Source organism: Propithecus coquereli, unplaced genomic scaffold (assembly GCF_000956105.1).
Source record: "Propithecus coquereli isolate 6110/MARCELLA unplaced genomic scaffold, Pcoq_1.0 Scaffold3, whole genome shotgun sequence".
Classification (NCBI taxonomy): Eukaryota; Metazoa; Chordata; class Mammalia; order Primates; family Indriidae; genus Propithecus; species Propithecus coquereli.
This window is the reverse complement of record NW_012148618.1, coordinates 13433160-13450444: the sequence shown is the minus strand read 5'-3', so window position 1 is coordinate 13450444 and position 17285 is coordinate 13433160. Positions and strand designations below refer to the sequence as shown.

Below are 17285 nucleotides of genomic sequence, written 5' to 3'. Positions count from 1 at the left end.
TATTTTTAGTTGTCCAATTAATTTCTTTCTAATTTTAGTAGAGACAGGGTCTCGCTCTTGCTCAGGCTGGTTTCGAACTCCTGAGCTCGAACAATCCGCCCGCCTCGGCCTCCCAGAGAGCTAGGATTACAGGCGTGAGCCACCGCGCCCGGCCTAGGTTTTCCTCTTGAGAGGAGAAGTTTCTGCCATGTTAAGGAGTCAGAGAGTAAGCACATTTGGCTAAACGGGTAGAGTTTTGAAGATAATTCTGTAGCACTAACAAGAACTAATCTGAAGAATGTCATATTTTTTCCCCTGGTGTAACAGCCTTGGCACAAGGGAGAAGTTGGTTTTTTCTCGAGGGACCTTGGGAAGGGGCAAGAGACCAGATCATATAGAAAGCAGCAAAAACCATCTGGTGTGGTTGGACTCATGCTTATAGGAGCATGGGAGAAAGAAATAGTCTGGGAAGAGGAGTGGGATGGGGGTGATAGAATTGTGAGTCAAGTGGGAAAGGGCCCTTTGTCTTATTTTTCCATTCTAAGATGCTTGTTCTGCTCGTATTTCACATTTCCCCCCACATTTCTGAATTTGTCTCACATGTCTGAAATTGTGACACATCTTACATTAGAAAGCTTCCTTTAATTGCGTTCAGCTGGGTGGTGGTCGTGACCTTCTGTGGACACCCTCTTATATGATTAAGAAAGTACTAGCCTCAAAATCCCCTAGACTTTGGGAAATATGGTACATGATGAATTGCAGCTTGGGAAACTTGCCTAGACTCTAGCCTTAAAAAGAGTCTAGCTCAAGAGACTCCCAGGTATGGGAATATAAGGAATAAAGTCACCTGTTTGGACCTGTTAGTGTTAAGGGGTGGCTGCTGTCTGGCAAAGAGGCCTCCTCAGGCCCACCTGTTGGCAGAGGGAACAAGCTGGCCCAAGGAGTGAAGAAAAGAAGAGAGGGCTAAGAGTGAGGTTAGACTGCTGGGCAAAGCACAGCTGGATATAGGCATATCGATAATAATAATAGCAGGCAGGAGGGAAGGCAAACACCAGAGAAATGTGGGTGAAGTGGAGACCCAGCTCTGAACCGGTAAAGGATGGGGCCCTGAAAAGATGGAGGGATGGGGACAGGATTTGAGGGCAAGAGGTAGGTTAGGTAGCCCCTGGTTGAAGGTCCAGTCACCACCAGCAAATGAGAAGGTGTTGGATCTATGGAACAGTGGGAGGGTGGCAAGCTCCCTCAACTCCCAGTAGCCAAGAGAAGAAAAGAGAGCTGAGCAGAAAGTTTTGAAGGGAAAGTGCAGGGTCCCAGCTGTCCGGAGCCTGGAGGACAGCGGAGTAAGGGTGAACAGATTTCCTGGGGAAGGAACTGGGAGATACATTGGAGGTGGCTGTACATCAATGATGTAGTTTTGACTTTAATACTGGGCTGTAAACTGGAGGCCCAAACAGGAACAACCTCTCCCAGCAGAGCCAAGAGACACTGAGGCCATGTCGATGAAGTTTAACCTGAAGTCTGGTTTAATCCAGCTCCTACAGAGGGTGAACCCTTCCTTCTCTACGTTCCAGGTTGGGGTGGGTCTGTAAGAAGATGGAATTTACAGAAAGGTGACTCTACGTAGGACCAGAGACAGAAGGAGGCTCAGGAATATTGTCATTGCAAGTGTCCACTATTGGGGGCCTGAGCTGAGTGTGCGGGTCAGCACCGCGCATAGTCCTCTGTGCAGAATCCATGCACCCTACACCAAAAGAGGATGTGAGTCAACTCATTTATGGAGGGACCCTAACTGGAAGTGGCAGAGGCACCAAGAAGGGATAGGCTGCTCCCCAAGGGAGAATTCCCTCGTGGTTTCTGGGTCACTGTGGAGCAATTCCAGGATCCTGAGTTTCCAAGGGTGAGCAGGGGACAAGGTACCAACTTCATTACAGGCCTCACAACTGGCCCCTCATTTCTCATCCTTCCAAAACAACAGGGATCTCGGTTGCCCTGATCTGGGGAGCAATTGAGAGAAAACAGAGATAAATAGCATGAGAAGCTCCTAACCTGGCATGCGTGAGGCAAATGCAGATGGGAAAATAGAAGCATTTGCTCACCCTCTTGAGCTCAGTGGGTTTTTACAGCCAGTCACTGAGCAAGTTGCCAAATTTCCCAGCCAAGTGTGATCCCTCTTTGTGCAGTCACCTTCCTGGCTCTGTGATACATCCACATTTTCACCACCAAACACACATTTCATATTTAATGTAGATGACTGGAATTGTCCTAAAGGACAAGCAGTACCCTGCCCATGAGAGGAGTGTTCACACACATGTCCTCGTGTTCCTTTGGACAGATTCATTTAAGTTGGGCATGAAATACTCAAATACATTGCTGTGGTTAATATCTTGATTGGTCATAGACAGAAACTAAGTTGGAAAAATGTTTAGGATTTTGCCTCTTTTAAGAGATGGTGCAACCAAATATAGGAGGTGCTAAGATGAGTCTTTGCTTATGAGCACTCCCTCATGTCCTGGGCTTAAGCCTTCAGCATACATGAACTCATTTAACCCTCATTTAATTATGAGATGGGTTCTTCTCTTATGACTATTCCCCATTTTCAGATGGAGAATGTGTGGCAAAGAGAGGGTAATATGTGACCAAGATTGTCCAAGTGTTAAGTAGCAGGGCCAGGACTTGAATGTGGGAGGTTTGACCTGAGAGCCTGGGCTCTTAGCCATTGTGCCGTTCCATCTTCATCTCACGGAGGCTGCTGCTTCCAGCAGTCAACCCCTGGGATGTCACTCAATGCCTGTTATTGCTTGAGGGAGCCCAATAAAGGACACCTCATTTCTATGCCTGAGTTTTGAACCAATGGAAGAATGAGACAAAAATGTAAGGCAGGCAGGAGTCCAAAATGCCACATTTATGTTGATGGAAACTGAGATTGACATCTAAATCCCAGAATTAGATAAATTTCATTGCTAACAGTTAGGACTCTAGGGACGGATTGCCTGGATTCAAATCCCAGCTTTACCCTTCACTAACTAGGAGACCTGGAGCAACATACTAATATTTATCTGAGACTCAGTTTCCTCCTTTCTAAAGTGGGACAATAACAGTAATAACCTCACAGGGTTGTTGTGAAGATTAAGTGAATTAATATATGGGAAGCACTTAGAATAGTTATTGGTACGTGGTGAGTTCTCAGTCAAGATTAGCTATTATCTTTACTATTAACCACATAGTCCCAGGTGGCACAGAATGCCTGCATGACTCCCCACGGGCCTGCCTCTGGAAGACTTGCTGCAAGGAGGAGCAGAGAGCAGAAGTCATGCTTCTTGTGGGTAGCTTGCTTCCAAGGGAAAGAAGGAAGACAAGGGCTGGGCTTCTCAGGTAAAGTTCTCTTTATAAACCCACCAAGGGGAGGAGAGAGGCCAGGAATGCTGTGCGACTAAACCTTCCACCACATGGAATGAAACACGTCCCCCCACCCATGACCCCATCCCCACTGTACTGGGCACCAGCCTCCCAGAAGCCCTGTTCTGGAAACCCAGGGATCTGTCATTAAGCAAACCTGGCTTAACAATTGGGAAGTGTTGTATGGTTTGTTTGCTTTCTGATCCTAGAAATAGATCATATAAGGAAAGGCTAGAGGAATCAGATTGTTTGGCCTAGAAACTCAATGCAGGATGCTTCCTAATACAGGAGGAAGGGCAGTGAGGTAGCACTGGTAAGCACATGAGAAGAGATTATAGGTGTGCTGGGGACAGGTGGCCAGAGTCCTTTTCTTTTAAGAGGGAAAGGCTGAAAGTGAAGCTTGTGATTTTAACTAGCATTATAATTGGCCATGAATAATTCTCCCTTTATCATCATCATCATCATTGTAATTGTAATAGATAACACTTGGTTGTCAAAGCAAAATTCAAATTGTTTTTCAGAGATTCTGTCCCTTAGGTAGTAAAAGCAGGAAGGCCTCAATTCACTTGCCTGGTGCTTGTCATCATAAGACATAGTCTCCTTTTCAGACTGCTCAGGCCTGACAAAGGTCACCATATCCAGGGAAGTTCATGGAAAATGGATGTCTCCAAGAAGTGCTTTACATTTCAGAAAGTTCTGAAGTCATTTCAGTTTTTCAATTTCCCTCAACTTGGAACAACTTGTTGTGTGACTGTAAATAAGTCATTTGCCCTTTCTGGACCTTAATCTGTAAGGATGTCACCTGTAAAGTGAAGGGGTGGACCACATCTCTGAGATGCCTTCCAATGCTGACTCCATCTCTGATTCCATATTTCTAATTTATGCTAATGAACCCTATAGGCAGTGTTCCTCTGATCTTAACCCCAAGGAACATATGGGCATTTTATCTGAGAGTGGTCTTTGCTGTCTGGTCCTTTAGTAACCCAAACGATAGAAAATTCAGGATCTTTGTTGTTGGTGACGCTGGTGGTGGGGGCACAATTTGGAATATTCAGGTCTTCTGATGCCCCTCATTCCACACACCGACACTGACAGTATAAGTTTCAGGACGAATCTATTGTCTAGAGCATAACAGGCCCTTAAAACATTTTTATCAATTTTAAATCTAGCTTGAAGACTCAAGTCCACCAATGATTTCACTAAAAACAGTATTTAAGGGTTTTTGGTCTCTCCCCTCCCCGCAATAGTATGAGAAAGGGCTTTTAGGAACTCCCGCCTTGGAACACAGGGCTGTCCTGTCTTGGGGGCCAGTGCCCTCAGATGTCGGTTTTCATTCACCTGCTCTGTGGGCCTGGCCTGTGCTGGGTAAGGGGGCCCAAAGATGAACAGGAATAATCCCTGCCCTTAGAGAGAGGGCAACAGACATGAGAAAGCTTGAAGGAATTGACACCTGAGGAGAGTTTTGGAGAGAGAGCGAGGAAGAGCAAATCAGATAAACACGCGGACAGAAGAGCAAAGGCCTTGAGGTTTGGGAAGACTTGGAACAACGGAGCAGCTGAACGTCCCAGCACTGCTGGTGTGTCAGGATCCAGGGGGAAAGGGGGTGAAGATGAGCCTGGACAGGTAGGCAAGGGCCACCTGGGAAGGGCTGTCTGGATTTGCCCTGAAGGCAGATGGCGAGAGGGGATATCAACGGAAGATATTTCAGCAGGGGAGTAAGATGCCCAAGTATTCCGGTAGCAAGGCAGCGACTGGGCTGGGGAATGAAGTCCTTTGCAGCGTTATCTTTTAAACTGAGGGCCTTGATGGCAATCATGGACCTTAGCAGGCAACCGTCAGGAGAGGAAAAGAGCCCCTGTGGAACACCCAGGGTTGGGTATTCCATCTCAGGTTAATAAAGAAAAACATGGCTAATGAATAGCTCTGGGTCTCAGCCTAACATCATTTCCTCGGGGAGGGTTTCCCTCCCTAGACTAGGTTAGCTCTCGCTGTCCCATGGTCCATAGCACCCTGAACATGGACTGCTGACAGTCGTCACTCTCATTCAATGCCCATCTTCCCCTCAGGACCCCGGGCTGCAAGAGAGCAAGGGTTTTTGTCTTCCTTATTCACTGCTGTCTCCCAGTTGTTTGCTCAACGGGTCTGGCACTAGAAGATGCTCAATCAGTATTTCTTGAATTAAGAATGAGAGTATACTGGAGGCATGATCAGAGAAGGGAGCCAGGGGAATATGATTTTCCTTCTGGTAGATCACTATAAATGAAACCCAGAGGCTGGAAGAGTTCCCTAAAAGAGAAGGGTAAGTTTTAATCCGGGCTCTGTCATGTGCTCACTGGATACATTTCACTCTGGTGTGCCTTGATTTCATCTGTGACGCGAGGTATGTGGACAAAAACGATGGCTGGGTCTCTCCCTCTAATCCTAATATTTTATGCATGAAAAAGTAGTTTTTATCTGCCACTCTCCTCTTTCTTGGGCTGCTGCGTTTCAGAAAGACATGGCCATTGGCAAACTAAAGAAGAACAGCATCCTGATTTTAGCCCGAGAAATTAAAGGAAAGGACTCTTACAAAGATGCAAGATATTTCAATGGAGAGTACAGATCTGGACTGTCTGGAATTTGTTCTGGGAAAGAAATATTTATTTTTACAGGATGAATTAAACTGAGTTCCAATCACTTTTACAAAAAGCAAGATTTTTTTTTTCCTGAAAGAAAGCAAGAGCGAGCTAGAGAATGAGAATCAGCCCTGCCTCCCCCATTCTCCATGTGGATTTTACTGAGATTTGGTGACTATCTGAGACTTGTTCCTCCCCTCGCTACCTCACACTGGAGGACAGGGCCCAGCAGAGCTGCTGCCAGGATCCTTCCCCCAGCGCTCCTGTGAGCAGCTGAGCTGCAGGAGGTGCTGAGTGGGAGGACTTCTCTGTGGGGGAAAAAACCCAACCAGCACCCAGGAGCTACTCACCGGAGGTCTCTTCCAGACGAACTGGATGGGGAACTTCTGGCTATAAAAGAGAGAGGTTTCATCCGGTGGGAACTCAGGGTCCACGTAAAGAACTTTCTTTTCTAGACATTTCTTGTGAAGCTGTTCAAATGTCTTCTCTTTCACTCCAATAATAGGAAAATTACGGCTGATGATGGCTGAATAGATGCCACTTGGGTTTCCGCCCCCAGCCTCAATGGTCTTGCTCTGGGCTGGGCAAGGAACTGGCCCTGGGGACCTGGGCTCAGCCTCTGTCCGTGGGGCCACAGACGCGCTAATGACGGTCGGCATGGCAGGCAACTTTGGAAGGAAAAGGTTTTTTTTTAAGAAAACAAGATACAGCTACCTTCAAGGAAAGGAAGCAACTGCAAAGGGGAAGTTAGAGTGATTCTGTCATCTGAGAGAAAAATGTCCACGTTCAGTTCAAAGTTTAAAGCCCATCAGAAGGTCGTCCAGCTTATATCCATCTTAAAAGCTGAGCTGTGATCCTGAAGCCATGTGTTTTCCTCAGGAAGGAGCAATAAAGCATTTCTGAAGCAATTTTTACTTGGGGGGCTCCTACCAGCAGCATGAATGCCAGAGAGAGAGAAAGAGTGAGGGTTGTGTTTCGGTGCCCTGAAGAAGCTTGAGCCAGGAAAACTAAAAATAGATGTGAAGAAAGATCGTGAGTATGAGAGCAAGAGAGCCTGCAAGGCAGAGGGAGGAGGACCTGGCCAGGGACATTTCTGTGTTGCCATGAAGTGCTGGTGTTGTCAGGAAATGAAAGGGGAATATCTGAGTGAGGTGAACATTGAAAATTAGGCAAGAACTGTTGATGCATTCTTGAATAGGCAGTTATACAGACTGTCGAACTATTGGCCACAAAATTAATGGAAAACAATATTGAAAAAAGCTAGCTGGGGTAAATGTGAGACACTGAATTCTAGGGGAATATTCTGGGCATTTTAGAGAACACGATTTTTACTTTCTAAAACTCTAGGATATCAGAACATCATTCAATATTGGATTCAGCATCTTTTCTAGAAAGAATGTCAGCATTCAGTGGAAATATCTGGGTGGAAAATGCCACTCAAGAGTAGATTTCTCGGTTGAGAGAATCCCTGTCTCTTCTTGCCCACTTGACCTAGCCACCTCTTGTCTCTCCCCACACCCAGAATAAACACTGGGACCAAATCTGCTCCAAAAAGTGCACCTGAGTACAGTAAGTCTTCACTTAACATTGTTGATAGATAGGTTCTTGAAAATTGCTACTTTAAGCAAAATGACATACAGTATAATAAAACTAATTTAACATCAGCTAACTTATATAAACAAGAGTTAAGTTCCTACAGCACATAGTATGTCATTTTGATGAAAGCTGCAGTTTCCAAGAACCTATTGATGATGTTAAGTGAGGACTTACTGTACAGATTACATATTCACGATTCAGCCGTGCCATATTAGGCATCCGAGACAGAAGTTCAGATTGGATACTGAACCAGGTTGGCTGCCAAGTCATGTCTAAGGAGTTGGTTTCAGGGCTCTTAGGTGAAAGCATAAGTGGCTCTGAGGAAGGGAATTGCCTGCCTGGCCTCCACCTTGTCTTCTACCAATAGTAGCTGCTCCCTGAGCCATAAGATGGCCACACCTCAAGTCTAGCAGAGCGGAGGCTTATCTCGGATTGCAGCCACGTCTGTTCCTATGTGACCAGTCTCAACAATCCAAGGTTAGAGGCTATGGGAGAAGGTGGGCAGTGACACGTGACACAGGGAGTACTATGAGGCTCATGATTCCTGGGGTTGCACTTTTGAGGAACTCCATGTCTGGGATAAGCAGGGACCATCAGCCTGGCCTTCTGTCCCTCCAAGAAAATGCCAGGGATCTTTACTAGTCTTGGAGAGGCAGAATAGAGGAGCACAGTCTCTGGAGGCTGACTACCTCACTTCAGAGTCTAGGCTGGCCACTTCCTGCTGTGTTTGTGTTACTTTAGGTGAGTTACCGCCTCCTTTCTTTCTATGTCTCAGTTTTCTCACTTATAAAATGGGTACAATGATAGTCATTCTGTTATTGCGTTGTTGTAAGGATTAAATAAGTTAATTTATAGATGAGGTTGAATAATACATTCACTCATTGATACAAATAGCATTCACTCTATGAGCATTTACTGAATATCTTCCATGTGCACAGGGATAGGTATGACCTGCCCAGGCTCATGTGATCACAGTGTTTCCAATCAGAGGCTTGCCTATGTGCCTGCACTACAAGATCTTCTAAAAAGATTGAATTCCACTCTCAAACTCACCCAGGGCACAGACAGCAAAGTTTGGGTCTCAGCCCAGTGCTCTCTACCACCCTGAAATTCATGGCACTGGCCTCCATTTTGTTGTTTCTGTGTATTTAATTTCCTGTTTGCCCACAAGACTGTGAAAGTGGGACTGGATTCCCATTCTACCCTCCGGGTTAAGCACATAGAAGGCCCTTAATAAACATGTGTTATATATTTGTTGAATGAAATTTTCCCATGTGAAGAGAAATTTCTTACACTTATGGCTTTGCCAATGCAATCAAAGTTTCCTGGCTGGTTTACTTCTGGGGGAGGAGGTGTCTCTGGGCCACACGCCTGCTGAGCTTTCTTCCCTCAGCTGTCTAAGCCAGCTCCATCTGTTAGTAACTAAGAGGTGTGTGTGACAGGGGTGAGCCTCTTGTCACAGCAGAGCAGGGTGGGAATAGCAAACACATAGAGGGCAAGGTGCTATTCATTTGCTCTCCCAATTGTTGTGGATAAAATGTCCTCTCAGATTTGCAGGTCCAAACTCAGGTTTATTCAACAGCACAGCTGTGGAAACCAATGCTATCAGGGAGAAATCCAATCTGAGCTCATGAACCAAGGACAGATAATGAGCATATAAACAGCTGCACATTTCAATTCCCAGAAGCCTCTTCAAGGATGAAGAATTAGTTTTTATAACATATTTCAGCCAAGGTCATGCAATATCTGTGACTGGAATGGTTTCTGCTGCACAACAATGCCAACTAATGTAGTTGCTTATAATTATAGCACCTACCATTCATTAGGTGCCAACTATGAGCTAGCCACTTCGCATAGTGTGCTTTAAAAAAACTTATTTTGAAATAATTTTAGACTTACAAAACAGTTGCAAAGATAGAACTCCTTAGTGTCTCCCAATCTCTGACAACTCCATAGTCTGTCTCTCATGACCCTGACACTTTTGAAATGTACTTATCAAGTATTTTCTAGAATATCCTTCACACTGTGTTTGTCTGATTTTTTCACAGGATTCGACTGGGGTTATGGATTTGGGGGCAGAATATCACAGATGTGACATGCCCTTCTCTTCAAATCATATTTGGGGGTACATGATATTGATGTTTTATTACAGGTAATGTCAACTTTGATCACTTAGCTAAGGTGGTATCTATCAGGTTTGCCCATGGTTATGTCATTATTTTTCCCTTTCCATACACATATTTTTTAATTTGTAGAACTCTGCAGGTTTGATTAATACCATTTTAATATTGAGGAAACTTGAGATATCTGCTGTGTTTTTATAATTAAGTATGGGAAAACTCATAGAATTTTGGAGATTATCTCTTTTCTTTTACAAATGAGGAAACCAAGGCCCAGAGAGGTTAAATGGCATGGCCAAGATCACTCAGCCAGTTTACTGTAGAACCAAACTAGACCTCAGGTCTCCTGATTTCCAGTGAAGAAGTAAATGCATAACTAAGACTCCATTAAGCTGAGTTAGTCATGAGATCTCTGGATTGTCATATATACTTAATAAATAGGCAGGCTCTCCTTCCCCTAGCTCTGATTGGATAGAGGCATCTAAAACCATCGCTTGGCTGGAAACAACATCAAGAAGCAGCTGTCTAATTCTGGCAGGTCTTGCTGTGGCCCTGCAGCCTTTAGCAAGGCTGGCCATAAGACAAGCAGATCTGATATCAGATGCCAATGTCTCCTTTATTTCTCCTAGAGTGCTAGCTATATGGTCTCCACTGTCTGTGGCTAATGTTAGTCTGTTTCCAGCGGAGATACTGATGGCTTCTTACCCGCTGGCCTAGTAAGTTATTTTAGTCTAGAGTGCCCTCTGGAATTATGCTAAGCATTCAGAGAGTTTGGTAGGTGGAAATCTTAAAAGCAGAGTGGAATGCTTAGTATTGTTACAGTATTCCCATTGCCCAGAAGGCTTTCGGTAGGGGGGTTAATGATGAGCTAAAAACCATTCAGCTCCAGATATTTACGTGTTTTTACTTTCTGTTGCCTATCTTTATGATACCCTGATAGTAAAAGGCATGTGAAAAACTAAAGGGGGCCGGGTGCGGTGGCTCATGCCTGTAATCCTAGCTCTCTGGGAGGCCGAGGCGGGTGGATTGTTTGACCTCAGGAGTTCGAAACCAGCCTGAGCAAGAGCGAGACCCCATCTCTACTAAAATTAGAAAGAAATTAATTGGACAACTAAAAATATATAGAAAAAATTAGCCAGGCATGGTGGCGCATGCCTGTAGTCCCAGCTACTCGGGAGGCTGAGGCAGGAGGATCACTTGAGCCCAGGAGTTTGAGGTTGCTGTGAGCTAGGATGACGCCACGGCACTCTAGCCTGGGCAACACAGTGAGCCTCTGTCTCAAAAAAACACAAAACAAACAAACAAAAAACTAAAGGGATTCTGCATATAGACCAAACTCCAGAATTGTGTTTTTCCTAAAACCGAGGAAATTCTTCTATATAATCATAGTCCAACCCTTAAAGTAGGAAAATTACCAAGTAATCAAAAGATTCCCATACAATGTTGCCAATGGTCTCAATAATGCCCTTTACGGGTCCAGAATCCAGCCCAGGATCACACATACCTCATCATGTCTCTTTAGTCTCCTTTCATCTGGAACAGTTCCTCAGACCTGTTTTTCTGGCCTTCATGTTTTGAAGAATATAGGATTGTCCTTCAATTTGAGTTTGTTCTAATGTAACTTTTACTTAGATGAAATCATTCAGTAAACATTTTATCAAAAACATTTCTATGTTGATACATGTAGATTATTATTTTAAATGGCTGCATCATATAACACTGTATGGAAGTGCTATATTTAGCCAATCCTCTGTTAAAGGACATTTAGCTTATTTCCAGTTTTCCACAGTATGAACCACATTACAATTAGTAGCTCTGAGCATTTATCTGATTTATCTGAAGTGGAATTTCTGGGTTAGAATATGAAAATTTAAAATTTTGATACTATTGCCAGAGTGCCTTCCTGAAAGATCATACTTATTTATAATTCTACCAATGAAGCATGAGAGGGCTCATTCCCCACACCAATATCAGGACTGGACATTTTCACTCTTTTTAATCTTGGGCAATCAGGAAAAAAATAATCATTTATTTGATTATTAATGAGGCCAAACATCTTTCATGTGCTTATTTTGTCTGTTTCAGTTTCTTTTGTGAATTACCTTGTCCATTTTTCTGTTGTGCAGTTTCTGTTTTTAAACTGATTTGTCAACTTGTTCCTTGGCATTTAAGTCTTGAAGGAAAGATACACTATGCGTTCATTTTAGAGCTTTGTAAGAATCTGTTGTGAAATAATTCTAATTTCTTACATAAAACCCAGTTTCCTATAAAAACATATCAAGAATTAGCCACAAGGTAACTAAATACCTGTAGGCCAACACAGCCCCACATAGCTCTCTGGTACACTGTTTCAGGAACAGCAGGTGGGTAAAGTGTGAGAAACAGTAACAGGAGAACCATTAAAAACACCCAGATTATATTTCTTACCACTCGTCTCGTCAAATTGTTCCCATATAGATTTGGGCCAAGACAAAGAAGTTCCACACTAACTTACTCTACTAGTTCTGGTTTTGTCCCACCAAAAATATTTTAAATGGAAAACAGATATGCAATAAATGTTGATATAGTTATTAATTATTCAGCTTTAAATGCTAATAAAAACCATCATTTATAGTAGGGAAGAGCACCCGGTTTTCCGGCTCTTATTTTATGTAGCCAAGAGAAATTTGAAGCTGGGAACTATATTGTAGGGTCCTTCCTTTCTCCTGAATTGCCAAACTTATAGAAATAGAGGCAAAGAATTTGCGTGAGTCTATGTGACCTTATAAATGGTGCAGAGTTCAAATCTCAACTGATACAATGAAATGCGTCCACTAGGAAATGCACAATGTTTACTATATTTGGGAAGAGTCCTGTGTCAGAAAAGTAAATCAGAAACAAATATGTTCAATCCTCACTTTTTAATCAATTAAATCCACCAGTTAAGCAAACACAGCCAACAGTTACTGAAAGTCAAGTGTAATGTTGCTCTATCAGATATAAGAGAAATAGAACATACTCTTAAAGAACATACAGTCTAATAGGGGAACAGAGACCTACTTGCAACATTAAGGTACAATCCCTGATGATACTAAGTAGAACACAATTATAAGTGGGGTAGCATTTCAGAGACTGGCATAATCACTGCCAATGGTCATGGGAGAGTAGAGATGAGAAGGTAGTTAGAAAGGCTTCATGGAAAAGTGGGATTTGAGTTGGATGATAAGATTTGCATGGGGGAGGGAGGAGAAGATGCTGCGGCCCAGGGAACAGAAGGCACAGAGGTGGCAGTTGGCAAGTTGCTGAGTGGAGGAAGCCTGGCAAGAAATTGTGTGTCCTGAGGAGTGCTGAAGAGTTAGGGCTGCCCACCAGATGCTGTGGCAGGCAGCAGGGAGTCCCTGGAGTCTCCAGAGCAGGGAACATCATGATGCAACTAGTGTGTTATGTTCTGTCCCATGCCAAGCCATATTGGAGCCTGAGGCAAAAGAAAACTCAGTAATACTGATCCTGTCTTCATTTAAAATTTTGATATTTTGTTCATCATGGGTTTTTTTGCATAAATTTTGACTTTTAAAAATAGTATATCAAAATGTTTGATTATTGCATTTTTGGCACCCCCTTAAATTTTGTGGCTGAGGCAAGTGCTTCACTTGCTTCATTCTAGTCCCACCCTATTTCTGAAGTTCAGTGGTGGTGGGGATGAGGGTATTTCTCTCTCTCTTTTTTTTTTTTGAGACAGGGTCTCCCTCTGTCACCTGGGCTAGAGTGAAATGGCATTATGATAGCTCACTGCAGCTTCAAACTCCTGGGCTCAAGCAATCCTCTTGCCTCAGTCTACCAAGAAGCTGGGACTACAGGCATGTGTCACCATGTCCAGCTGACTTTTCTGTTTTTTTTTAGAGAAGAGGTCTCACTCTTGCTCAGGCTGGTCTCTTAACTCCTGGCCTTAAGCAATCCTCCTGCCTCAGCCTCCCAGAGTGCTGTGTTAGGATTACAGGCATGAGCTCCCAGCCTTATTTCATTATTTTTAATTATAGCCTACTCATCTTATGAATAATCTTTGGTTAGTAGTATATAAAAAAATAATTAAAACAAAGAAATTTGAATTTTAAGAAGATTAATTTGGAACTTTTGAGCTTCAGAAGCATGAAAGAGAGAAGGATACTGTGTGCTCCCAAGTCGATCCCTAGAGGAGAATAACTCAGAAGAGGGTGCACCCAGAAGAGGGTTGTTTTGCCCAGTCTATGCAGGTGAAAGATAATATTTCTCCTTCGTATACGAAACTTAGTTTTGCAGGGTACGAGATTCTAGGCTGGGCATTATTCTATTTGAGAAGAGTGAGAATGGGGCCCCAGTCTCTTCTTGCTTGTAAGATTTGACAGAGACATCCCTAAACACCTGGAGCCAAGAAAAAAAAAAAAAGGAAAGAAAAATGAAACTATTCTCCGAGTCTCTGCATACTGGCTCTGCGTTGGGGTACTCCTTCAACACTTAGCCAGGCCATTTGCAATTCTGCCTTAGCCTTCACTTCTTGCTTACAGGGAACCTAAGGTCAACCCGAAGTGAAAGCTTAGGGTCTTCTCAGGTCTCCTCTGAGCCAGCCCTGGGCACATCATGGCCTTCTAATCCCCTGTTGTGCACAGGAGCTTTTCCCAGCCTTCACTCCCCGTGTATCTCCCTCCCCAGCCTCTTCCTTTCCAGGACTTCCTGTCTCTGCTGGCCCTGACTTTTATCCCTTGCCACAGGGGGCTGCAGCTAGTATATTTGCTTTGAGATCCTTCTGATAAACACAGGCTGGGGAAGTCACTTCAGCCAGGAGAAACAAAGGCCAGCCTATCTGTGATTCTGTGTTTTCACCTGTCCAGCGAAAATCACAATTAAACACACAATCACAATGAATTCAAGTAATTAATTGAGAATTAATTAATTCACAATTAATTTTTTAAATTTTTTTGTTTATTTCAGCATATTAGGTTATGTATATTGCTTTTGCCCCACCCAATTCAGAGCTTCAAGCGTGTCCATCCCCCAGATGGTGCACACGGCACCCATTAGCTGTGTATATCCCTATCCCCTCCTCCCCCCTCCCATCTGCCCGACACCCAATGAATGTTATTACTATATGTGCTCTTAAGTGTTGATCAGTTAATACCAACTTGATGGTGAATACATGTGGTGCTTCTTTTTCCATTCTTGTGATACTTCACTTAGTAGAATGGGCTCCAGCTCTATCCAGGATAATACAAGAGGTACTAGATCACCGTCGTTTTTTGTGGCTGAGTAGAACTCCATGGTATACACACACACACACCCCACATTTTATTAAGCCACTCATGTATTGATGGGCACTTGGGTTGTTTCCACATCTTTGCAATTGTGAATTGTGCTGCTATAAACCTTCTAGTGCAGATGTCTTTTTTATAGAATGTCTTTTGTTCTTTCAGGTAGATGCTGAGTAATGGGATTGCTGGATCAAATGGTACTTCTACTTGTAGCTCTTTGAGGTATCTCCATATTACTTTCCACAGAGGTTGTACTAGTTTGCAGTCCCACCAGCAGTGTATGAGTGTTCCTATCTCTTCGCATCCACACCAACATTTATTGTTTTGGGACTTTGTGATAAAGGCCATTATCGCTGGAGATAAGTGACATCTCACTGTGGTTTTGATTTGCATTTCCCTGATGATTATAGATGTTGAGCATTTTTCCATATAACTGTGGGAGTTCCAGAGGCTGCTGTCCACTTGGAGATCAGCCTTGAGCAGCTCAGCTGCTGCAGCAGCCAGACAGACTCTGCCTCATGGCCTGAGGCAAACTCCGCACCCCCCAACCCCCAAATGGGCCACACAAGTAGGCTTAGTCCACATTAAAGCAAATCCATGCAACCCTGCTCAAGGAGAGGCCACTCTATGGGCCACAGTGCTTACCACAGGGCCATGGCCCAAGAGGCAATGGAAGACTCATGAACCCTATAAATGTCTCAGAGCCATGTGGGTCTGCGAGAAGAGGTGATATTTGACTCAAAGAGTATTGCTAGTATATCTTAAAATATAAAAACCGAAATCTTAAAATTCGAAATCTGTTGTTCATTAGTACACTGGTGACTAATGAAAGATAATGAGCTAGGGAAGTCAATTAGATTGCAGTACAAATCTCAAAAAAAGGCTAAGGGGAGGGTAGAAAGCTGTAGGCAGCTCTCTGCTCATGTCACCAGGGTGCTTCTTTGTTATTTGATGTGGACCTCCCAGTCAGTGCCGATGTTTAGTGAGAGCTTCTTCAGGCTCAGGGTGGCTGTTTTGGCACAATATGTAAAAGCCACAGGCTGATCTTTGCCATCTAAATAGCAAGACAATAAAAGAGAGAGTCTGATGAATATCTAGGAGGGAAAAATATTTTCTTCAAATCTGAAATGTTTTCTGACTCTATCATAAAACCTTATACTCAGGAGTATCCAAATTTTTTTTTTTTTTTTTTTTTACCTTTGCCATTTACCTTTACCATAGGCATTTTAACCTATGAATTGCCATGAATTTTTTAAAACATGAAACACTTCATTGTTTTGAGTGCAAGACTGGTTGAAAAGAAACTGTAAGGAACATCAGTAGGCAAGGAAGGATATAAATGCCATCCTATGCCCTTTCATAAATACCATAAACATGGGTAGGATTCTTCAGGACTTTAGATATCTATAGTTTAAAAAAATATTCAGAGAAGCTAGATATTATTTTGAGTCCCAAATAATTTCCCTTATAAAAATATTAACAGTGAGCACAAAGACCAATTCATGAAGAGAAGCAGGATATCCTCACTCACTTTAGAGACTAGGATATTTGACCTCTACCAGAAAGCACAGAGTTCACTCAAGCTAAGCATATTATATCAGTTTTGGGACTAATCATCTCCTCATTGCAGATACTTCTATGCTTACAAAAACAAATGGTAAGATAAGAATGGACTGTTTCCTCACCAAATGAGTGTGTGGTCACAGAAGATGGCTCCTTCTTGAGGCCTAAGACCAAGATCTCCTCCACCACACACTTGCTGGGATAATGACCCCTCTGGTCAGCAGAACTGTAATAGATACAAATGGTATTAGGAAAAGGAGAGGGATAGGGGTTTGAACTGGTCACCTGGTCAACACCTTCAACCTTCTGAGTTCCCCTCCCACCTTTCCCTATGGAGGCATGATCCATATAGGAGTCATGTTTACTTGGATGAAGAGATAATAAAAGATGACTCTATGCCAAGGGATAGCTAACCAGCAGCCAAACCATTCTCCCTTTAACAAGCCACTGGGGAGAAATCACTAAGGGACACAAAAGTCACAAATGTGACTTCGATATTGAAATCAAATTGTAAGAAATCAGATAATTAATAAATTGGTGAATGGAAGAATGATTTGAATTAATGGGAGCTTAAATTGAATCCTTTTTTTTTTATTTTTTGGTGGGGGGCAGGAAGAAAGTAGAGACAATAAGGAATGGATGTTCATGGTAGAGTGACTGAATATACTCCGCAAATGGTCTTCACCATTCATTGTCTTTAAATAGTACCTTAAAATATCAGCTGTGCATTTAAGGATGCCAAAAGGGTAGCATGA

The 17285-nt window shown here is 43.2% G+C and overlaps 2 protein-coding genes across 4 annotated transcripts in view; both read right to left on the bottom strand.

Annotated features, from left to right (window-relative positions):
- CAPN3 (calpain 3, (p94)) overlaps window positions 1-6649 on the bottom strand; it is a 50977-nt gene extending 44328 nt beyond the window's left edge. For all 3 annotated transcript variants that reach the window (XM_012649332.1, XM_012649333.1, XM_012649335.1), the window contains exon 1: window positions 6341-6649. In XM_012649332.1, the coding sequence (XP_012504786.1) occupies window positions 6341-6649 (309 nt within the window). The remainder of the gene's footprint in view (window positions 1-6340) is intronic.
- Window positions 6650-15491: 8842 nt separating this feature from the next.
- GANC (glucosidase, alpha; neutral C) overlaps window positions 15492-17285 on the bottom strand; it is a 61103-nt gene continuing 59309 nt past the window's right edge. Inside the window, exons 23-24 of the mRNA XM_012649331.1 lie at window positions 16653-16756; window positions 15492-16021 (exon numbers count right to left, since the gene is read on the bottom strand). Of these exons, the coding sequence (XP_012504785.1) occupies window positions 15912-16021; window positions 16653-16756 (214 nt within the window). The 3' untranslated portion in view covers window positions 15492-15911. The remainder of the gene's footprint in view (window positions 16022-16652; window positions 16757-17285) is intronic.